Source organism: Nanorana parkeri, unplaced genomic scaffold (genome assembly GCF_000935625.1).
Source record: "Nanorana parkeri isolate BGI_ZX_2015 unplaced genomic scaffold, ASM93562v1 scaffold215, whole genome shotgun sequence".
Classification (NCBI taxonomy): Eukaryota; Metazoa; Chordata; class Amphibia; order Anura; family Dicroglossidae; genus Nanorana; species Nanorana parkeri.
In genome coordinates this window covers 856,431-881,241 of record NW_017306483.1, presented here as the reverse complement: position 1 = coordinate 881,241, position 24,811 = coordinate 856,431, and the positions used below count along the sequence as shown (strand labels likewise).

The 24,811-nt window shown below is 43.9% G+C and overlaps 1 protein-coding gene across 1 annotated transcript in view; it reads left to right on the top strand.

Moving 5' to 3' along the window:
* LOC108786515 (complement C4-like) overlaps positions 1–17,004 on the top strand; it is a 65,489-nt gene extending 48,485 nt beyond the window's left edge. The window contains exons 32-41 of the mRNA XM_018555833.1: positions 502–592; positions 2,428–2,578; positions 6,072–6,162; positions 6,548–6,622; positions 8,152–8,254; positions 9,711–9,800; positions 12,127–12,216; positions 14,186–14,269; positions 15,354–15,489; positions 16,839–17,004. Coding sequence (XP_018411335.1) covers positions 502–592; positions 2,428–2,578; positions 6,072–6,162; positions 6,548–6,622; positions 8,152–8,254; positions 9,711–9,800; positions 12,127–12,216; positions 14,186–14,269; positions 15,354–15,489; positions 16,839–17,004 — 1,077 coding nt within the window. The remainder of the gene's footprint in view (positions 1–501; positions 593–2,427; positions 2,579–6,071; positions 6,163–6,547; positions 6,623–8,151; positions 8,255–9,710; positions 9,801–12,126; positions 12,217–14,185; positions 14,270–15,353; positions 15,490–16,838) is intronic.
* Positions 17,005–24,811: the final 7,807 nt, after the last annotated feature.

Below are 24,811 nucleotides of genomic sequence, written 5' to 3'. Positions count from 1 at the left end.
GGAAGTAGATCAGTTTTCCATTCCTTTTCCTGAAGTTAGTATGCAATCCGATGTCTAGTCATGTCCGGTCTTCATGGTGGCCAAGTCATCCAGGCACTTCCTCCTTGGCCAGGCTGTCAGGGACATGTCCCCTTGTAGTCAATCTTGCTGCCTGCATTATTTCTGGGCTTTGCTAGAAGCAGTCCTTATCCTAATACAGACAGTCTACCATAGTTAACTGACTGTCATCAACTCTAGAAAAAAAAAGTCAAATTTACAAAATTGAGGTGTCAGAAGAAAGTTGTGGCCCTTTGCCAGCACTGAAAATGATGTTCCAGGCTGGATTCATGTTGCGGTGAGGCCCATATTGTGACCACCAGCTTCTAAAAACACAAAACACTTAATCTATGTCACAGCATTCTGGTTGTGTGATTTGTATTAGTCCCTGGCTCATATACAAAATGGTTTTCATGCTGCTTTGTGATTGTGACGCTTGCCCCTGACTTTGTAACGCTCCTTCAGGTCCTGAAGAGATATAACATCATGAAGGTGGAAGACTCAGACTGCTCACAGCTTGGGCTTGAGGTATTAGTTCATGGGGATGAAACTGAAGGTGAGTAGCACATTTCCTCATTATAATTCAAGCTCTGCATATGATCCACTAGTACTAGTTTATTTCTACACAGTCTGCCTATGGTTTTCATATACAGTAGATTGTGTACAATTTCCAGCAACCATGGAGAAAATATCAGGATTCCCTTTAAGGATTAATGTTGATAAATGTAAAGTAATGCACTTTGGGGTTAAAAATAGGCAAGCGGAATACACATTAATGGGAACTCCACTAGGGAAGTCAGAAAGGGAAAAAGATTTGGGGGTCATTATTGACCACAGATTGAATAATAGCTTGCAGTGCCAGGCTGTGGCAAGCATAGCGAGCAGAGTTCTGTCTTGTATTAAAAAGGGAATGTCCTGTAGAGACAAAGCAATAAATCTACCACTTTATAGATCGCTGGTTCTGCCTCATCTGGAGTATGCAGTCCAGTTCTGGTCACCAATCCGCAGAAAGGATGTCCTGGAGCTGGAAAGAGTCCAGAGAAGGTCAACTAAACTAATTAAGGGGATGGAGGACCTAAGCTATGAGACAAAGTTACAAAACGTAAACTTGTTCACGCTGGAGGTGCAAAGATTAAGGGGGGGTATGATTTTGATGTACAAGATGTTCAATGGTGATAGCAACATCAGCGATAAACTTTTTTCTGTAAACTCCATAACAAAGACTAGAGGCCACCACCTAAAATTGGAGGAGAAAAGATTTAACCACAAGGGGCGTAGGGGCTTCTTCTCAGCTAGAGCGGTTAGGGTCTGGAACTCTCTGCCACAAGCAGTGGTATCAGCTGAGAGTGTTGAATCATTCAAAAAGCATTTGCACAATTTCCTCAGAGACGGTAACATTCAGGGGTACAGGTACCATTAAAAACAAGATCACACATGGACTCATACACATGCATACACAGGCAGATTTACATACATACACTCAGTAGGTTGAACTTGATGGACCTGTGTCTTTATTTGACCTCAAATACTATGTAACTATATATTGAACAGACATTATACAATCAGATTGCAACATGTGTGGGCAGCTTTATGTTTCCCGTGGACTGCATTGTGGTCAACACAGAGGCAAGATTCATATATTTTCTGTGTGATCAGTGGCGTGCATCATTAAAGTACATAATGTAGCTCCATATTTATTAATACATTATTATCTTTTAATGCAAGCATGTAAGTACATGGATTGAACTTGGCATCAGCTTCTTGCAATTCCCTGTACAACAAAGCTTAGACTGTCGAAGGGAGAAGCAGCACAAGGAGCCAATTAATTTCCTGCAGTGCATTTGTGCTAACAAGGGATATGCTGATAGAAGGTATGAGCAGAGTGACAAAGAAATTAGCTTATCAGTGAGCTGCTTCTCCTTTCACTGTCCAGTCACAGGTTGGACGAAGGACAAGACCTGTAAGCGTTACTGAACTTCAGCAAATAAAGATCAGGTCTCCTTCCCTGCCGGACAGAGCAGTACAGTGTGGCAGAACAGTGTAAATATCAGAACTGGATGGAGATCAATATACATCTTTTGGCAGCTCCTGTATATGTATTTAGCTACTTGCCTGGCCTTAAGCTTTAAAGGCACAGAGCGCAGAATGCATTTCCTGCTATTTGTTGTTTGACTTGAGTGCTCCTCTATGTCCAATGTGCATTTATCTCGGTCTTCACCTAGTCCACCCATACTACAATAATATCATAATATCAGGCCTGTTCTTCACATACCAACCCATGTAAGTCATGAAATGCAGGCTGGCCCAGCACAATAGAAACAGTCTGGAGAAGCCCAGCACTTACTCAGTGAGGGTGACCCTGAATCTCTTCTCTAACCTGTTACCGAGCAGACGAAGTGGACTACGGTGATTATGAGGATGATGAGATGGCTGACGAACCCCTGGGGAACATCCATTGGCATGACCTGCGCAGTAGAGCAAGAAGAGAGGTCTCTCAGCCCAAAGAGAAATCAGTGAAAGTGGTCTACATGGTATCCCTGTGGTAAGGACAATGACACGATTACATGACTGTAGCTCCGAGGTCCCTTCCATTAAACCCTCTATCGAAAAACCCAATCCCCAACCTTAACTAAGTAATACGCTACACAAAAAAGGTGGAGTTTAATGGCCACGGCAGCCTTTTATTACAAACTTATATAAATAACATTTTATACATAACAACAACAACCAATAATTGTACTGTATACAACATTGTTTGGTTTCAAGATCCTTGAAGGCACTATAACTCTATCTATATACAGACCAGTATCTGCGGGCACATGTATCCCTTAATGCCCCCAGCCACCATACACTGCCTCGCGGACGTAATTAAATTGCACGCAGACCCACCTTGGTCCCCATTACCCGGCCATAACCGGTTTACCTTGCCACCACAGAAGGACACCCACAACACAGATGGGTCCCCAACCACAGACCAATGCCTTCAAGGATCCCAAACCGCCAAACCACAGCTGTGACAAACCATACCACAGCCACAATAAACCATAACAAGGGCAGGCGGGTGGGAAGTTCGTCTCCCTCTTCTGCCAGTTGCCAACTGGACTCCTGGGACGCCTCCTTCCTGTCTCTCATCCAAAGCCCCTCCTTGAAGACCACTATCCTCCAATCCGGTAAGTCACATTCCCCTGATCCTCTTTTCCAACTTCTCTTTAACCTTTTCCTACCCTAGTTTCCCTTCCCCCTTTCCACTCTTGTCATGTAGGCCTTACGCTTATTCCCTTTCACTCCATAGCTCCAGGCCTTTTCTGGATGGAGTATTAAAAAGGAAAACTATAAATGTATATCTTTTAAAGTTGAAAGGTTTTAATTATATATATATATACACACACACACACATACATACATACATACACACACACACACACACACACACACACACAAAACTTTTGTTTTACAAGTAAACATTTACAGGGTTATTCACAAAAGGGTGAAGAGTTCGGAGAAGGACGGAGAAGTGAACAATCTAGGACAGCGGTTCTCAATCTGCGGGTCCAATGACGATTTGCCAGGGGCCGCCCGGGAGAGAAACACTTTCTCCCAGAAAGGTTTACCTTTCTCTGCACTGGGTTTTTTTTTTTCTGACATCGGGGCCGGCCGCCGTAAGTCAGAACAAACAAACAAACACCATAGGAATGCATAGCTAAATTCCTATTGGCTATTTCACTCTGCAATAGCAAACTAGCTATTGCACCCGCCCTCTGCTGCTGCCAATCAGCACAGGGGGACCTGCAGTTCTCCATCAGGTCCCCTTCTAGTGATTGACAGCAGCAGAGGGCGGGTGCAATAGCCAGGTTGCTATTGGATAGTGCAAATTGAAATAGCTAATAGGAATCTGGCTATGCATTCCCATGGTGGTATGTTTTTTTATTTTATTCTGACGGCGTACATAACAGTGCCGTGCAGCTACCAAAAGGATTGTGTTGTGACAATCTGCTCTCTATCTCTCACAATCTGCTCAGGTAAGCCCCACATGGTGGGGTAGTGGTATTTGTAGTCCTCTATAGCTGATGGTACATTGTGCTTTATATGTACCATCAGCTATAGAGGACTACAAATCCCAGCAATACATTATACGCTGTATGTATAATGTACTATTGCTGGCATTTCTTGTATTCCTATATAGCTGGTGGTATTCTGCATTGCGCCTTATAATCATTATACAGCACACTGCAGAATACCACCAGCTATATTAGGAATACAAATCCCAGCAATAGTACATTAAACGGCGCAATGGAGAATAACACCATCTATAGAGGAATACAGCAAATCCCAGCAATAGTACATTATAGTATAATGCACTATTGCTGGGATTTGTAATCCTCTGTAGCTGGTGTTATTCTGCGTTGCGCCGTATAATCATTATACAGCACACTGCAGAATACCAGCCGCTATAGAGGACTACAACTCCCAGCAATAGTACATTATACAGCGCAACGCAGAATAACACCAGCTACAGAGGACTACAAATCCCAGCAATAGTACATTATAGTATAATGTACTATTGCTGCGATTTGCTGTATTCCTCTATAGCTGGTGGTATTCTGCGTTGCACCGTATAATTATACAGCACACTGCAGAATACCACCAGCTACAGAGGACTACAAATCCCAGCAATGGAACATTATAGTATAATGGACTATTGCTGCGATTTGTTGTCTCCTTTAAACAGTGGTTCTCAACCTGTGGGTCGCTGTGTGATTTCTGCTGTGCTAGGTGAGAGTCCTCCTGAGCGCTCTTCTAGCGCAGCAGGGTCAGTTCTCCCGCCACACCGCCAGATGTCGCTGCAGCAGCCGCGTCATCCCTAAATGTTACCGTTGGGGGGTCACCACAACTTGGCAAATGTTACCAAGGGGTCCCAGCCCTAGAAAGGTTGAGACCCACTGGTCTAGGACAACATAGCTGAAGTGGAAAGTGAGCTGAATAGGATAATTTTTCCAGTTCAGCTATGTTGTCCTATATTGTTCCCTTCTCCCGCCTTCTCCAAACCCTTCACCCTTTTGGGAATAACCCTGCTAATACATGAATCCCAGAGCAATATGGGTTATCTAGGGAGACAGCACAGCAGAAGAAGCCTGTTCTCTCCGAGGCTCTGTCTCTGATTGGAAACTCTGACAGTGCTGTACCTAGGGAAGTATGTCTGTGTGTGAATTTTATCTTGAGCTATTGAGTTCTGTAAACAAGCTTTTTACTACAGTAGGTAAAGAGATACTGCAAAGCATGTAAAATGGAACTCAGAGCTCCGCCTGCTGTCTGCATGCGAGAATAATCCATTCTGCAATGATTTTTTGGGAATTTGGGGCAAACACATCTGAAAATATAAAAACATATATTTTTGAACTTACTAAAACTGTGTGTTAAGATGTAACGATACATCCAACAACCCGCTCCTTGGAAGATTAGTTAACCAGAAACTTGTCCTTCCCGCTTTTGGGCAGAGATTTGCAGTGTATTTTTTCAGACAGACGATCAGAGCACACAGTAGAGACCCAGCAGGCTGATTGTGCGACCAGGAATCCAGATCCTTGACAGAGTCCAGGTTTCAGATAGAGCATAGACAGAGCACGGAGTGAAAATAGCAGGGGTAACAGGCTGAGGATTAGAAAAGCACAGACAAGCTGAGCACAAATGCTGTACAAACAATCCAGGACATAAACAGAAGTCAGACAAACCTCCATGGAGGGTATGAGCAGACTGACTAATCTGTTATTCAGGCAAAGACAAAATACCCAGCAGTCTACTTAAACACTCCTAATTAGGGCAGGTGTGCGCTACATTGTCATCTGAGCTGCAATACTGAATGACAACCTGCAGGTTGTACAGGCCTAATGCTGATCATAAAAGGTTATATACCTTCTTTAATCTGTCCAAAACTTTAAAACACAAGTTTTGGCTAGATTTGGGCTTTAAATATTCAAGACAAATACCTCAATGCCTTATTGTTTCCCTCCTTAGTCCTTACCTTGCCTCTCTTCTAGGATAAAAGCTGAAGATCGTGCCACTGGAATGGCTATTGTTGACATCACCATGCTGAGTGGATTTGAACCCAGCGTACAGGATCTGAACAAGGTATACGCAGCTTAATCTAGCCAGTGGGGACACCCTGGAGTGGATCCCTAAGTTCCCAGTTGGTGACCCCCAAGGGCCCCAAGTTGTGCTCGAGCAACCTTTGCGGTTTTCGTAATCCATTGCAAAATCCTGCGCCTGACTTATTGATTTCTACTACTGCAGACAGAGGGAGCAATATACAAAGCACAGACTATAGTGAATCAAGTACTTCAAGTGAATGAACCAATTCATGGACAATACATTGCTTTGATTCTGTTCCCTGTTCCTGGTTTTCACGCTATTATATAATGCCTGTCATGCGTTTTCTCTGCATGTGTCTGAATTTGTTGTTGTGCCCCAAGTAAACGCATACATCCATCACACATACTCTATTCTGTTCCCACAGCTTAAGGACGGATCGGAGAGATACATCAGTCACTATGAGATCCAGGGGGGAAGACTTCTCATGTACTTCGATGAGGTTTGTATGGCAGAAGAAAAGTATTAAAGCTGAAATCCAGGATAATGCGTTTTCTTTGTGTGCACCAAATGCCTCACTAAGCCCAGATGTAACCTTGTAAAAGTAGCAGTGACATCATCGCTGTGCCGTACATAGCCTGTGTAGAGAGTAGAGATGTGGGAGGGGTCCAGCAGGCCCCACCCACTACAGGTTGCCTGCAGAAAATTACAGGAGGGGCCGGAGACAAGGCCAGTCACCCTGCACAAGGACAGAGAGCAGCAGTGAGCGGTCTTTATTACAGGAGGGGGCGGAGACAAGACCAGTCACCCTGCACAAGGATAGAGAGCAGCAGTGAGCGGTCTTTATTACAGGAGGGGGCGGAGACAAGACCAGTCACCCTGCACAAGGATAGAGAGCAGCAGTGAGCGGTTTTTAAAGGAGAACTATGTGGTGAGTGAGACTGTCACAGGTCGGCTCAGTAGATCGGGAAGTGAGCGAACAGATACCGGCGTTCGCTCACCTCTCGATCCTGTCACGGCTCTCTGCCGTGACAGGGGAGGGGCTGGATTCCCTCCGATCCGCCAGCGCTGACTGGCGGAACGGACAGGGGAGGGGGCGGGTACAGCTGGCTCTGCCTCTAGATAGGCAGAGCCAGCTGTCACTCACGCAGCTGGGCGGATCTCGACATCGATGTCGGGATCCGCTTCAGCTGCGGCGTCTCAGTATACCGCGAGCTGTAGCTCGCGTTATTTTGCGCTTAGGGTAATGGGAGGACGCTAGTTTGTGTCCTCCCGTTACCCTAAGGAGAACTATGGGGAAAAGCCCTGACCCCATAGTTCTCCTTTTTATTACAGGGAGGTGCTAGTCTCACACTGGATCACTGCACAGATCTGACTGGAAGTAATACACAAAGCTCACCAAGATTCAAGAAGAATACACAAGACTCTGGTATTTAGACAATATTTGCTTATCGCAGAGTTCAGCTTCAAGTAGAAAGGCAGACAAAACATTTATTAAATGCTATGACTTTAAGTGTTAGGTTTTTATTCATGCCTGTGTCCTCATTCCAGGGATTTCCCCTTACTTCATGTTACACTGAAATAAATACATATATTTTTTTCCAAGGGGGAAATACGGTAAGTCCCCCTTACAGAGAGAAATGGCAGTGGGGGAAACCCGCACCCCCACCTGCTGCCATTTCCTGACTCAGAACAAGTGACATACATATTCCAGGTCAGTGACTGGGAAAGTAGCAAAGCCTTTGTATCTATGTTACAGACAATGATCATTTATTACAGGTGAGTTCAGCAATCACGGCCTATTGTCTTAGGAGAGTTTTACTTTAATAAGTTAGAGAGTCATCTCTAGTGAGCATTCAGCTTCTCCCTTTCATGTATTCAGAGCTGGTAAGGGGAATAAAGGGGATGCTGATTGGCTGTCATCAGCCATACAGACAATGTCATTGTCTGAGGCTTGAATCTTGAGGCTTGATACATTTTATATTTCATTACTAACTATGGACATTCTTTTCCTCTGTCCCCTTGTTATAGGTCACCAGCCATAAGGAGGTAGTAACATTTGAGGCGTTTCAGACGGTGAAGGTGTCCCCCCTGCAGCCAGCCTCTGCCGTCCTGTATGACTTTTATGAGCCAGGTAACACGCTGTGATCTTTGTACAAGAACCAATAATCATATGCAGCAAGTGAAGGGTAGTCAATGATCTAATCACCAAGACTTCTCTACTTCCATGTCATACGGACAGTAACATGGTTTATTTGTACTGAAGATGTGAAAACTTGTATGCAGGGATATGTTTAAGCATTGGTGAGCTAGGTGGTCACTTGTGCTTTTCATACAATAGGTTTACTTAATTGGTGGGCTCTCACATCCAGCACCGTATAGGTTAATTCCCTATATTCACCTTCCAATTGCTCTTTGCCCATTTTTTTTTAGCACCAGGCGCCTGCCTCTGGCAATGTCCTATACAGCATCACAATGGAAGATGGTAGAGCCAATTAAGTGTGCTGCATGCTAATATGTTGACAAGCAACAATGATAGGAGAAGAGAGCAGAGGTATGACCTCATCAGTCTCTTGCTGCTCCTTCACTGTCCAGTCAGCAGGCTGGGACAACTCCAGCCTCACCAGTAGAGCTTGTGTCGAAGGACTTTGTGCTTGTGTTGATGAGATTAGTTATAATATGCTTAGGAGATCTTTCAGAATTCATGGAGAGGTGCATTTGCCGTGCATGTTATAGGAAAAGATAATAGAGTGAGTGGAGGTATGAACTCATCATTCTCTTGCTGCTCCTTTACTGTCCAGTTAGCAGGCTGGGACAACTCCAGCCTCACCATAGGAGCCTGTGTTGACATGCTTTATGCTTGTGTCCGTGACATCGGTTTGAGACACTTGTGAGATCATTCAGAGTTCATGAAGAGGTGCATTTGGCCTGCAGTTGACCTACGCCAAACCCATCTGAGGCAAACAAAAGGCACATGACCTAAAAATTATTTGTTTTGTTGAGGAATTGGCTAACATTTATTATGCGGCCTGTCATTTCTCCATTTTTGCTCTACACGGGAGTGTACATTTGCATTGCAGCCCATGGTGGCTGAGGAACTTCCAGGCTGGATAATGTCCAGGATCATCCAGTTCCTACCTGGGTATACTGGACACTCCCAATAAATTTTGGCATGCAGGTGGTGCCAATACATGGGGTCCTTGAAGTTCCTTGACTTTGGGCAGTGCAGGTGGTGGGCGTGTTGAGAGACTGATCCATTTAATTCTCCTGCAGTCTGGCAAGGATTGCCTACGTCAGACATAGGGCACCCTGTGGACTCCTCCCATTGGTGGTTGGATCATTGATATTAATGGTTCATGTACGTCTGGCTGGTGTGGCAACAGACTGCTCCATTTATTCTGCTGCAGTCTGACATGGCTTGCCTATATCAGATGTAGGGCACCCAGTGGAGTCCTCCTATTGGTGGCTGGAACCAGGGGTGCTAATCAGACCTTATGATATTAATGGTTCATGTACGTCTAGCAGTCATGTACAGATAATAGTAACTGGTATGCGTTAGAATAACCATCAGATGATCTTGTGTTTGGCAGATAACAAGTGCAGAGTGTTCTACGGCGCCCCCTCCAGGACCGCCTTCATTTCTACCCTGTGCTCAAATGATGTATGTCAGTGTGCAGAAGGTAAGAATAGGTTGGTAACATATCACCTGCGTCCCAAAAATTTTGGTGACAAAAGGGTTGAATTACAGTACTAAAGGAGCAAACAATGCTGACTTTGCACATTTTAATGAATCAGATTCATTTAAGTGACTACTTTCTTTGCTACTTTGCTGAGGAACATAAGAATTAAGTCTGTATTTCCCATTTTCCAAATGTTACATTCGACCTGAATAGAAAATATATTAATAACATTAATTTTCACCTCCATTCGCACAGAACAAATGTACATACAATTTCGCAGGATGAATGGCTCTGCGAATAGTTTGTAAGTACACCCCTAAGACTTCCAATTTTGTGCACGCCCGCTTAATTTGGTGTGCTGCTGTCATAATACCTGAACTGTGGCTGCAGCTGATTGCCTCCAGTCACTGGTCAGCCGAGAATTCTCCACCCAGGTCCTTGGATTTTTGGATCCAAAGATGTTGGTTGGGAGGCTTCTGACAGGGCCACCCGTGGAGCGAATTTCAGCCAGTTCATCAAGAAGCAGCCGAAATTCACTTCATATATGGCCAGCTGTAGACTATGTTATAGGAACTCACTCAAGCAGTGTTGCCAGCCAGGGGGAGCGGCGACATCACTCCCGTGGTCATGTAGCAACGCTCAGACTTAACAATGGATGCTGCTAAGCTTAAGTACTGTCACTGGGAAGCCTGTCACATGCTTCCCTTTACCTGGAAGCACTGTGTAATGTCGCTGGTTGCAATGGAGGAAGAAGCAGCAAGGGCGCATTGACTAGTTGAGTATAAGGGAGTCGGGAGGCCCTTGGCAGAGACACCATCACTGGTGGGCAAGGTGACAAGATCTCTTTAACACTTAGGAAGAAGTTTGTTCCAATTTTTGAATATGGCGCGGCTGTGCAAGTTCCGTTGGCATAACTCCATAATCCAGTTACAGGACCTTCGACAGGACCTGTGAATGGAGAATTATTGTGGTAGAAGGACCTGTAGTTCTTAATGGAATACAAGCGCAGTGAGATCCATTCATTCTTCCTCCCATCAATGTTACTGAAAGCACGTCCCTTGGCACTGGAGGACTGGAGCCAGAGAATTGTACCTGCCATCCACTGATCGTGTTTGAAATGTTTTACTGGCTCCAATGCAAAATAATTGTAAATGCACATTTTATCTTTTATGAATTTGTGTGCATGTATTATTTTATGAAAGGCAGATGTTAACGCTGCTGAAATGTATGCAGACATTGAGGACGGGTGACATGCAACCCAACTGCCATTGTGCAGCAACCACGCAGAATTTATGTTTTCATTATTCTCTCTTCAGGAGGCTAATTATCTTCGCTTTGAGCTACTGAACACCATTGTGTTTTTTTTCACCGTTTCACAGAGTAACTCCATAAATCCATAAATGATTACTATTAGAGGTGCACCGAAATTACAATTTCAAAATCGAAACCGAAAGGAAAAAATGTCAGGCCGAAACCAAAAAAAATTTTTATTCTAAATTTTTTTGTTATGTGTATTTTATAAACTTTTTAATTTCATTTTATTTTTATTTATTTATTCATTTTTATTAAATATCTTTGACTTTACTTGCAGGGTCTTCGGGGAAATATTAGGGGTCTTTACAGACCGCAGATATTTTCCTTTTACAATAGAAAAAGAGATTGAGAATACAGAGTCCTCAATCTCTTATTCTGCAGCCCCTGTTATCAATGAGCAGGAATCCTCTATACTGAGTGTTCCTGTTCATTCATAACATGAGGACAGAGTATGATTACTATAACCACAATCATGAATGAACAGGAGGGGATGTAGATCACTTCCCATTCATTCATAATTGAGGATATAGTAAACATGCTCTGTACTCAATTATTTATAAATACAAAGCAATCACTGACTGCTTGTACCCGCTCTCTATCCTGACTCACTGTCACAGGAGGCTGGGTGGGGCGGTTCGGGAAGGAGAGCTGAGCCTCCTGTGACAGCAATGGCTTTCTCCGCCCACACACCGCCACTCTCCTGATCTGTCACATGAGGTAGAGCAGCGTGGAAGGAGATACGCCGGCCGCTCACAGCGCTCTCCTCCCACACTACTCGGCCTCCTGTGACAGTTTCTCTCCTCCCTGTTGGGACACAGAGCAGCACCCAGCGGGGAGGAGAGAAATCGCGGATGCACCACTAGTTCGGCCAAAAAATTGCACTTTCGGCCGATATGTTTTGGCCGCCGATATATCAGTGCATCTCTAATTACTATGTACGGGTATCTGCTAATTGTACAGAATGGTCATTTGTATATACTGTACTGTGTCTGATGTGTCAATTGTCTCGCAGGTCCTTGTCCCACTTTAAAGAAGACAGCCAACATAAAAGAGAAAGATAAGCGCCAACAATTTGCTTGTGACACCCCACGTGTGATGTATGGTGAGACAACTGGATCAAAATACAGGGGAGACTTTATCGGGGGTTACAGAACATTCCAAACGCTATAGACATTGTACTGTGAGCCCAGGCTGCGTGATAACGCTCCTGTGATGGTAATGGCAGGTCCGCTCCCACTGTACTATTACCAATACGTGACGATACGCAGTTCCGATCCTGCAGCGCCATCAGTAAGATTTGGTGATACCACTCTAAGCCTCACCCTGATACCTCACCCTGCAAAGAGATTTCCCAGCTCGTGGGACAACAATCTAAGGCCAGCAGACTGATAGCAATCGTCACTGGGGATGGTTAACTCCACAGTTAACCCTTTACACAAAATAATAGCTGCCACCACGTGTTTTAATTGAAACACAACCCGTTCCCAACAAAGGCTGTGACAATTCAAACACTTGAGCAATGCCTGTGATGCCCACTGTCCCTTCAGACAGGAACAGAACAGGTTTTAAATGATAATAGTGCTCTTCACAGAGGCAAGGATACTTTACGTTCTTATTTAGAGCGTAGATATAAGCTTAATGATTATAAAAGATTGTTTTTAATCAAAGAAATGGTGCTGAAAATTATACAGAAAAAGATGTTACATAAAAGAGGGACAAATAATACAATAGTAAAACACAAGGGAATAAGAATGAAAGTATTTAGCAAAGTCCTGGGTCCTATGGGTTCCAGCAGAGTCCAGTCAATGGAGCAGAAGATGGATCTGGGATTGGCTCTTTCGAAGTAAAGCTATACAAAGGTTCTGTTCATGATGGTGAACGAGAGCTTTTCTTGATGATACACGAGAGCCTCTTCTTGATGTTCAACAAGAGCCTACTGCTACCCCATGATTCAGCATTTTGTGGGCCCTCTAGAAGGTGTGACTGAGCCAGCCCACCCCCCAATCAGAAATGATCAGGGGGGCTGCAAAAGGAGGGTTGAAGTGCTTTCTGACATCTCACTTGCCCCTCCTAGAATGTCAGTTTCACCAAAGTAACCATATTTTAATATACTCGCATGTTACCACCTGATAAATAATAGATTATAGTGTTCTGGAATTAGCTTTGTAAAGATACTAGACTTGACACACCGGTGATGTATGCCTCCCTTAGAAGGGGTAATGTGTGTTATTAGGCCTCAGGAATGTCATAAGCCCAGAGAGGGGAATTTATCAAAACTAGAGCAGACAAAATCAGGAGCAGCTGTGCATGGCAACCAATCAGCTTCTCTGCTTAGTTAACATCTGACAATGAGAGAGAAGCTGATTGGATGCCATGCAAAGCTGCTCCTGGATTTGTCTGCTCTAGTTTTGATAAATCCCCTTCAGATTGTTTAGAACATCTATTTTATTTTCCTGAGGCATCTATATGTGTATTTGTTATTAATGTATCACCCCCAGGTCCAAAGTTATGAATACTGAGGGAAATTTTGAACCTGATTTTGCTGGTAGCGGTGATGTACCGATCATTTGCTCATTGTCAGGCCAGGTCATCTTTGTGTATTAACTGGGACTGTCCACTGATAACTAATTAGTGTTTTGGTTTACTTAGTGCTTTATGATACCCCCGCCTGAAAAATCAACTTGGGGACTAAGCAGTGCAAAGAGAAGGACTTTTTTTTTGAACATCTGTTAACCAGAAGCACATGGATGTTTAATCTACATCTGATTTAATCCAATCCAGAAGTGGCTTATTCCAGCAACTGAGGGGACAAGGCTTTCCCTAATAAGTATTGGGGTGCCTAGACCTCAATCCCGTCTCTATTCCCCTAGGGGTTGTCAGCTTAAATAGGAAGTTAGGAGCACACTGAATTTTAGGCAGATTAATAGCTATTTTTCTACACAGTTTTAAGGTATAAAACACGGGGAAATGTACATGTATTGCAGAAATGTGCTATATATTGTTTCCTTGGCCCTGATATACACCTTAAGACCCCTATTCATTGGATGCTGTGTTTTTTCTTCACAATGCAGGCTACCATGTGAAGGTGTTGGAAATGAAGACAGAAGATGCATTTATAGTGTACAAAGTGCAAATTATTGAAGTTCTGAGGAGAAGTAAGTTGATTATGTGTGCTTTGGCCATATGCAGTGTATATGTATATGTCAATATATATATATTGTGAGAATTAGCTCCAAACAGTAGCTCATTGAGGACGCATCCACTTGCTGAATTCTTCATTGAAGGGCTTCCTTGCCCACTTTTATTGAATCAAAGTTCACAAAAACAATGCAATTAGCCAGGCAGGGGTTCTTTAGCATCTCTTGGCAGCACATGCACATCCATCCCCCTGGCTTTGTATTTGCAGCTGCTCCAGCCTCAGACCTCAGGCCTCTGTCTGTTCCTCCAGATAATCTCAGTCTTGTGTTATCCTGCACACTTGTTTTTTTTCAACCCGCAGCACGCTGCTGCACTGGACTCCACTCTGACTCCTGGGTGGAGTTTTCCTGTCTCCCAGGTGGAGCCCTGAACACTTCCCAACACCTTTATTTTAAAGGCCGCGCACACCTGTCCCATCAGCAGGCGCTGGACACAGAATTGGAGATTACACAGTGGCATTGCCACGCACTGCCAATATATATATACATATATATATATATATACATACACACACATTCCTTGTTTTGCACATTGGCAATTCATAGATAACAAATGATTTCCAGAAAATTAAGGGGGACTTAACAAAACAGGACATTGGACACTACTTGCTTTGGGGCTCTGTTTGATTAAAACATAATAGCTCAGCTTGTGCTAGTAAGTTCTTTAGCAAATCTGTAAGCTGAAATAGCTAACCATGCGAAAAGGAGACTAGAGCTCAACCTTATGGCTCAAAAAGGGACACAAAACATTAAAGAGGGCCCGCTTAATGCAAGCTCTTCTCCAAAAATTCAGGCAGACAACAATGCACTAGTCACAAGTATAACCTGTAGGCATAATAAATATTTCTAGATGTTCCCTATAACATATCAAGTCTTTGTCAGCTCAGATCCACGTTAACAACGAATATTTCATATTTATCTGACTAAATAGAAAAATATTTTGTTCAATCTTTGTCTTATCCACCCTTACCAAACTATATAACAAGAATATGTTCAAAACCACCCTGCATTGCCTTTACCTTTTTTCCTTCTGATTTTCTAGATGCAGATGAGAACATTGAAACTGGAGACACCCGCTACTTCTACCAGCGCACAGCCTGCAAGATGCGTTTACAATCGGGTGCAAAGGAGTATCTGATTATGGGGCAAGACGGCCAGACAGAAGACGAAGAGAAAAAGTGGGTGATGGTTACCTGTCTGCTATCTAATAAAGGAATGGAAAATCCATTTCTACATTTTTAGTTTTCTACTTTTGATAGTGTCAGCACATAGCACAGCAATCCTTTACATTGGGCCTTCTGTATTCTGTGATTACATGTGACCTCACAAAATGAGTATATGCTGTCCCTTGTTTGGCATGTTCAGTCCCAGAGCAAGGATGACCCTAGGTAGGGAGACTTGAAGTGTATCAAAAGGTTGGCAACCATTAAATTGGATATTGAGCTTAACGCCCCAACTACAATCAATCTTGTTATTCTGCTTTGAGAGGAGGGTTGGAATTTCTATCAGATGTTTATTGCAATCTGTATTTCTACTGGTAATACGTTTCCTTACCTGTCTATGATGGGAAATATATCCAGGAGCACAGACAAAAAAACATTTTTAGTAGAGTGAAGAAAGTTTAGAACTTATGACAATGTTTAAATTTTTTTCTGTACCTACCTATTCCAGTGAGAACCTCACCCTAAATTGGTGTATGGGCACCCTATTAACAGGAAGCAATGGAAGGTCTCCCCAATGAAGCTACAGACAGGAATAAAAAAAGTGACTGAAAGCGCAAACAGAAAACAGGAGAGCCAAACCAAATGGCCAAAGAGTCCAAGTCGCTTTAATAATTCATTGTGAATAGTTGAATACATAAAATAACCAACATGTTTTGTGGGCCAATAAAATCCCCCTTCATCAGGGCTTGGAATCATTATCTATGATCAAAGTCATTAGTAGGGGCAGTTGGCTGTTTTTTGTGTTCAGATTATGAATCATTAAAGCGACCGGGACTCATTTATTACTTGGTCCGGCACTGCTGTTGTATTTTTATGTTTTAAGTCACTTTCTGGGAACCACCAAGGTGGAGCCTTGCTTTGTGTGAACAGACTCACCAGAGCCCAGCGATCTCATTAAATAATGTCCTCATTTGATTAAAAAGCAAGTCTTGAAGTCTCAGCACTTCTTGGATACATTTTTTTTTGAGGAATTAAAGAAATGGGCAAAATTGTTAACTCTTCCCCAGTCTATCCAAAATCAAATTTAAAAAGAAAAAAAATTGGCTGGAGTAAGACGTAAAGGGTCAGTACATACAAGTACTCAATGAAGTATTCGCTTTGCTCTGTGCCAGCACAAAAACTATGGTGCCTTCTGCATCACTGAGGGTTTGATAGCTGAGAAGGGTGTTGCATAAGAAGCTGTGGAACTGCACCATGCACTTATCTGAACACGATACACTAGGAACCATGCGGGCAGCTAATATAGACAGTGCTAACAAATTCCTCCTTTCTTCTCATCACTTGTCCCTCTTTGTCTCATTCAGGATGAGATACTTCCTAGAGAACAATTCTTGGGTGGAGGAACTGGCCAGTCCACAAGCCTGTAAGATCGCACAGGACCCTAACAAATGCTCCTATATGAACAACTTCATGAACGATTACCGAGACAACGGCTGCAAAGTGTACCGCACCTCAAAAACTTCCCCATAATCTCGCTGAATCCAAGAGCAAACATTCTCTCGTCTCTCTGCTTTCAGAATACAACAGCTTCTCATCTTTAACAAATAAAGTATAGTCATTTCTTTCTAGCTGAATTCTGCTGTCAGTCTTTTTGTGACATACTTCTTACAATAAACACAAACTGCAGTGATGATCAATTAGATGGTGTACCATTACCTAAGGGCCCAAAGGTTCAGTGTATGTAATGCTACAGAAAATAGTTAGACACTGGGCATACTACAGTAGATGGTCAGAGACTGGGGTCATGCTGGTTTGGTTGGAGACTGGAGACATGCTGAAGGAGTGGTTGGAGAGGGGGGTTATTATTTATTATTGGTATTTATAAAGCGCCGACAATTTTGGCAGCTCTTTACATAGTTGCACATTTACATCATTCACTAAGTTAAGTTTTTCACTAAGCTGTCAAAGTCAGCCGAATGAATAACCGAGCCGAAGTGAAGGGAGCCGAAGCCTCTTCGGCTATTCACTGCAGCCGTGTATGGCTATTTTAAGCCGTACATCGGATGCATTCGGCCCACTTCACCTCCCTTCGGCTCGGCTTAACAGCCTCAGCATGGGGGGCGTGTCCTGCACATGGCGGAATAGGCTGCATAGCGTGAGAGCTCCGTGATACCACTAACCTACAGACGACCTAACACGACTTCTCCTACTCCTTTTTTACTCACCTGAGGATGTCGAAACGCAGGAAAGAGGGGGGACCCCCTTCGCAAGGAGATACCCCATATCCCGTCCCTAGGAGACTGTCTGTGTCCGGCTGAACTGTACATCCTGAGAAGCACTCTGTTTAAATGAGCTTTCTGTAAAACCTCCTGACTTCTCCTTTTTAATCCCACTTCTCTGTTTTAGTATCCTTTCTCTGCAAGTCACTTTTAACATTTGCTTTTATCTGCACAAACCAAAATTAACAACTGCCCCTGGAATTATGCTCTTCAAGGCACCAGGGAAATGGACTCTATTTGTTCAAAAGACGGCTCATCTCTTTTTCAAATGTGTCCTGAAAGAAGAACAATTGTTGATACACATACACACCATGGACAAAAGTGTTTGAACTCCTCACCACCACACATGTGAGCTTGTTGGACAACCTTCAAAGCAATGGCCAGTAGCATGGCTAATGCTATAACAGCTTCCACTCTTCTGGGACAGCTTTTCACAAGATTTTGGAGTGTCTGTAAGAATTTGTGTCCCTTCAGCCAAAAGAACATTTGTGATGTCAGGTACTGATAAGAAAGACCTGGGTCACAATTGTCTTTATAATTCATCACAAAGGTGTTCAGTAGGGTTGAGGTTAGACTTGTGCGCCGTCAAAAAATGTGTTCCGTTTCGTAATATCCATTATTTCGTATTTCGTAATTAGTATCCGAAACTCAATTCGGATTCGTACGAAATACGGATTTTCGTTAGTTTCGGCACATTTTCGTAACTTTACGAACATTCGTTATGATGAAGTTAAAAAGCAAAAATACCTTTGTTAATATTGGAGTCGATGTGGTAGTTGTTTTTGTATCCGAAATACGAATTCCGTTAACGGATTCCGTATCCGAATTTCGTATTTCGGACTTAAAAAAAAAACTACCATCAACTCCAATATAAATGTACTTTGCTTTTTAACTTCAATATAACGAATGTTCATAACGGAACGAAAATACGTCAACGGAATTTCGTATTTCCTGCGTGTATTGTAATGCAACCCTCAGCAGCAGCGGATCCGTATTTCGGATTTTAAAAAAAATCTTGTCATGTTGTTCAACCTCATTTACAGGGGTAATATTAGTTCCTGTTTCAAAGAAACTCGGATCCGAAATTCGTTAACAGAATTTCGTATTTCGGATATAATTCGGAAACTGCCATTCGGATTTCGTATGCTTACGAATCTACGAATTTCAGGAAAATTCGTACGAATTTCGATTTGTAACGAAACGAATCGCACATGTCTAGTTGAGGTTGGGTACTGATGTTGGATGAGAAGACCTGGTTCACAATTGATGTTCCAGTTCAACCCAAAGGTGTTCACTGGGGTTCAGTAGAGGTCAGGGCTCTGTGAAGGTCACTCGAGTTCCTGAACAACAAACCGTGTCTTTATGGAGTTGCCTTTTTACACAGCGGCACAATCTGGAACAGAAAATGGTCTTCACCAAACTGTTACCATCATGGTTGGAAGTGTACAGATATCTACAATGTCTTGGTATGCTGTAGTGTTAACAGTACCCTTCACTGGCAACATCTAAACTCAATAATTTGGAGAGTTAACCACATATTTTTGACTGTCTAATATAACAGCCAATTATCTTCTTTTAAGGTCTATTCACATTATGCACGTTATAACACATAGTAATGTGCATTGCATTAACACAACCAGAACACACCAAAAAGGTGCATGTAGCATTTCTGGCAGTGTACCACAAACTACATGTGTTCTATGCAAGTTAACCAGCTGTTGAGAGTCAAAAATGAATGTTCTTAGTGTAATTTTATGTCAATGTTTTTGAATAGGTACAGTATATTCATACAGAACAGAGGGCATGAGCAAAATGCTGCATTATGTCCACTAGATGGAGCTGAGGATCATAGGAAATAAAGACAATTAGTAATGGGATGCAATATTATAATTCAAAAGAACACTGGAGGGAATGAGCATATAAATGTGACCATTGATACTACCGGGATAGCAATAGTTACAGTTATATGCTCATTCTCTCCACCATCTTCTTGAATTGTATCTTGATGTGAATGTACAGTATGTAAAGTTGTATGTCAATTGTTGGCGCTATATAAATACCAGTAATGAACGAATACAAAAACACCAAGAATACAAATCCTGGTTAAAGACATATATTAGCTGCAAAACATGACCCTTACCCATAAAATCAATTAAACACAGATCCCAACTGTAAATTATCATATCCAATAACACAGTATAATCCTATAAATATGGTTGCAAGCCTCCTGTCACATACCTGGTATGACCTGAAGTGATGAGGGAGGCTTTCCCTTGCAGCTCTTGTCAGAGCACCCCTGGAGATGGCACAGGGAATGCACAGAACAGAGAGAGGCACGAGTGCCTGTGGCTGATGAAGACCCGCTGCTGCTGGTGAGGTGATGCGAGTAGCTGGATGCAGGATACTCTGGAACCAGATGGTCAGCAGCAGGCCTGATGGCAGCAGAGAAGACGGAATCGGAGTCAGATGGACCGGATCAGCAACTGGCAGGCAACGAGGTGCAGAAGCATAAGGCAGAGACGTGGTCACAGGAAAGCTGGGTCGGAATCATGCAGACAATCAGAGCCAAATCTAAACGCAGAAGAGTAGTCAAACCGGCAGGGGTCAGAAGGCAGGTGGCAGACAAGCAGGGTTCAGGACAAGCCGGGTCAAATCCAAGATCTCAATAGCAGGAATAACAAATACAGGATACAACTGATGATCTTCCAGCACCTGGCAGTTGCTACTAGCATCCTTAAATAGGCCGCCTGGCACCAACAGGTGGAACGGGCGTGCACACGTGCATGCCATGCCCGATGTAGTGGAATGCGCTTGCGCAACAGCACGTGCAGTGATCCGTGCGGTACGTGTTCTATGGATGGCAGCCATACCTTCCTGACACTTCCCCTCTCCACGTAAATGCAGGGTTAATAGCCCTGCATTGTACGTAATGGCGCAGAGGAGCATCAAGGAGAAGAGGAGAGAGCTGGAATGAAGACTCAGTTAAGTGTTACAGCCTTCACCTGCCCCCCAGACCTAATGAGCATCTAACTCCTAGAGTTCAGCATTAAAGTTGAAGTAAACCTTGTTGGTGGGTTGAGCTTTTGCCAAAATCTGCACAACAAACATTCAGATTATGGCACACACCTATCTCCTCCAGACTCCAGTGTTGATGGATGGAGACACCTGTCACTGCTGTGTCCCTTGCCGTCTGCATTACTGCTGCCATTTTTGTGGCCGGTACGGGTCTCGCAGTGATCATCTTTGGCCATTGGCTGTACCCTGATGATGTAACTTCTGTGCATGTGTTACACTGCCCCAGCATCTGGCTCATTTCCAGCATTCTTCCAGATGGCGAGAATGAGCAGAGAGTGTTCACTGCGTGGTGTATGTGTCATGCAGTGTACACAGAAAGGAAAATTGCTATGGGAAAGAGGAAGAAGTTTTTTGGCAGAAGAAAGTTTGCATGTTTCTTCTGCCAAAAATCTCTATTGTCAAGTATTTTCTTTATCTTTAGAGTTGTGTGCAATGTCCCTGATCCTGCCCCTCCCTCTACCACTATAAGTATAGAGGATTGCAAGAGGCTGATTCCAAGTTATAGCTAAACTCCACCTTTTCCGTTCTCACACATTGAACAAGTCCTCTCCTGTGTTGAAGCTGGTTACCCTCAATACCCTGTAAACTTGCATCTTCAACTACAGCGCACTTTCATTTCCTGTCTGAATGACTTCAATCATCATCAAACCTCTCTCCTCCTCATCCATAATGTAATTGCTCATCTCTCACAGCTATTAGCTCTGAGACCAAACACTGGTGGATGGGACTACCACTGAGACCCAACACTGGAAATAGCGTGGGATTAGCACTGAGACCCAACACTGCAGAGGGGTAGGGCTTGCAGTCAAACTCAACAATTGTGACGGGATGAAGGTAGTTCTTAAGACTTAACACTGGAGATAGTGTGGGGCTAGCACTGAGGCACAAAATGGGTGAGAGCATGGGGTTAAAACTTAGATCCCAACACTCGTGAGAGGGTGAAGCTAGTACTGAGAACCAACACTGGAGAGAGGGAGGAGCAAGGACAGAGAGCTAACAGAGATGAGGGGATAGGGTTAGTTCTAAGACCTATTAGTGGTCAGAGAGTGCTAGTACTGAGACCCAACACTGGTGGGAGAGAATGGCTTTAATCACCCAACACAGGTGAAAGTAGGGAACTAGCATTACCAATGGATGAAAGGGTGGGGCTAGCACTTAGATCCAACATTGGTGGTAGCATAGAGCTAGTTCTGATACCCAACACTGGATTATAGGGTAGGGCTTTCATGATACCCACCTCTGGTGAGGGGATTGAGCTAGCAGTGAACCATAAATGAAAGGGTAGATCTAGTACTGAGACCCAACACTGGTGGCAGTGTGAAGTTTGTACTGAAACCCAACACTAGTGAGATGGTAAAACTAGTACTGATAGCCAACACTGTTAAGAGGGAGGAGCTAGTACAGAGACTCAACAGAAGTGAGGGGATAGGGCTAGTACTGAGACTCAATGGTGGCCAGAGAGTGTTAGTACTAAGACCCCACAGTGGTGGGAGAGAACGGTTATAATGATCCAACACTGGCGATGTTGGATCATCGCCAGATGGATGGAAGGGTGGAGCTAGCACTGAGATCAAACACTAGTGATAGGGTGGAGTTAGTACTAAGACCCAACACTTCTGATAGGGTGAAGCTAGTACTGAGACCCAACATTGGTTGAAAGGGTAGGACTTTCATGATACCCAACTCTGGTGAGAGTGTTGAACTAACAGTGACCCATAGATGAAACAATGGATCTAGTACTGAGACCCAACATTGGTAGTAGCATGTAGCTAGTACTGAGACCCAACACTGGATGAAAGGGTAAGGCTTTCATAATACCCAACAATGAAGAGAGAGTTGAGCCAGCAGTGACCCATAGATGAAACAGTGGATCTAGTACTGAGACCCAAGGCTGGTGAAAGGGCTGAGCTAGTACTGAGACCCAACACTGGTGAAAGGGCTGAGCTAGTACTGAGACCCAACACTGGTGAAAGGGCTGAGCTAGTACTGAGACCCAACACTGGTGAAAGGGCTGAGCTGAGACCCAACGCTGGTGAAAGGGCTGAGCTAGTAATGAGACCCAACACTGGTGAAAGGGCTGAGCTAGTACTAAGATCCCAACGCTGGTGAAAGGGCTGAGCTAGTACTGAGACCCAACGCTGGTGAAAGGGCTGAGCTAGTACTGTGATCCAACACTGGTGAAAGGCTGAGCTAGTACTAAGATCCCAACGCTGGTGAAAGGGCTGAGCTAGTACTGAGACCCAACGCTGGTGAAAGGGCTGAGCTAGTACTGTGATCCAACACAGGTGAAAGGGCTGAGCTAGTACGGAGACCCAACACTGAAAAGAAAGTGGAGCTAGCACAAAGGTCCAACACTAGTAAGAGAGTGGAGACTGAACTGAGAGACAACCAGGGCCGGATTTCCCACAAGGCCACCAAGGCAGCAGAGAGTAGAGGGGCAGCAGAGGTGTGGAATTCCTATTTCCCAACGCCCGGGACATGCAGTTCCGGGTGCCAGGCGGGTATTTTTTTTTTACATTTACCCGGGCAAGCAGGGTAAATGTAGAGCAGGGAAGTCGCTGCTCATTTTGTACAGTGATCTCGGTGATGTCGCTGAAATCACTTGTATGCAACCTGCAGGTCAAATTGAGGAGCCTGGCCTAAGGGGCAGCAGGGAGAGTAAATTCGGCCCTGGAGACAACAATGGTGAGAGGGTGAGGCTGAGGCCCAACACTAGTAAAAGGGCGGAGCTGTGACCCAGACTAGTTATCACGCAACTTGCCCACTTGTCTGATGGGTCTGTGTACTTCAGAATAATGAGTTATCTGTAATGAGCTATGGTGGACTTCATCCAAGCTTTTTAGAACTTGCTTCTGAACTCACCACAGCGGAGATGAAGGAAATGAAGCAAGCGATCTGATTGGATCCTATGAATAGTAACTCCAGGTTTTTTTACCTGCTGGTGGCCCTGATTGATGTCATTTTAATATTTGCATCTTTAGAGTTGATTTACTTGATATGCCACCTTTCCAGACTGGCCAACATTTGTCAGAAGATTGCTCTTGCCTTTAAATGAACCAGAATAGGATTTTCCCGTTCTGCTGAGTCTGTTGGTTCAAGCTTTCTTTTTAACTCAATTTCTCTAAAATCACGTGACCAGTTTCAGTAAATTCTGCATGTGTACACAATTGAAGGGGTGGAGAGGTAAAAAGTTGATAAGAGGAGCAGCGCACTGTTGAGTGAAAGCTGAATTCCCGGCAAACAGCTAAATACATTTCATGAAATACATGAAAGAGAGTTTTTTTTATACCTGCCTTAGGATTTGTATTTCTGTCCATCCAGTCCTGAGATCTACACAGCTCTACCATACAGTATAGCCCTGTGTGGCAGGGGAGGGGGACCTGATCATTCTCAACCCGCCAGCCTGTGACTGGACAGTGTAAGGAGAAGCAGTACACTGATGAGCTCATCTCTCTGGCACTCTGCTGTCTCCTGCTTTCCGCCTGGAGTTAAACTTTAAGCAGCTCACCATGTAGAAAACTGGTCTTCAGCCCCCCCATTCTCCACCAGTGGTATGTGTATCTCAAGAGGTACTTCCTTCATGTGGAAAACTTTTACCTGGGAAACTGATTGGATTTTTTTCTTTTCACTCCATTAACCCTTTCATGACCAGAGGGCAAGTAAGCCCGGATGGCCAGACCCAAATTCAGCAGCATCAGTATCAGCGAGTTACCATAAAAGAGATCTATGCGGTAAGTGTTTTTCCCCATAGTTCTCTTAAGGGTCACGGGAGGACATATACTAACCTCCTCCCGTGACCCAAAGCTCAGTATATAGCGAGCTACAGCTCGCGGTATACTGAGACAATTATGTCTGGATCCACCCAGCTGCGTGAGTGACAGCTGGCTCTACCTATCTAAAGGCAGAGCCAGCAGTACCCGCCCCCTCCCCCGTTCGTTCCTCCAGTCAGCGCTGGAGGATCGGAGAGGGGGGGGGGAAATCCC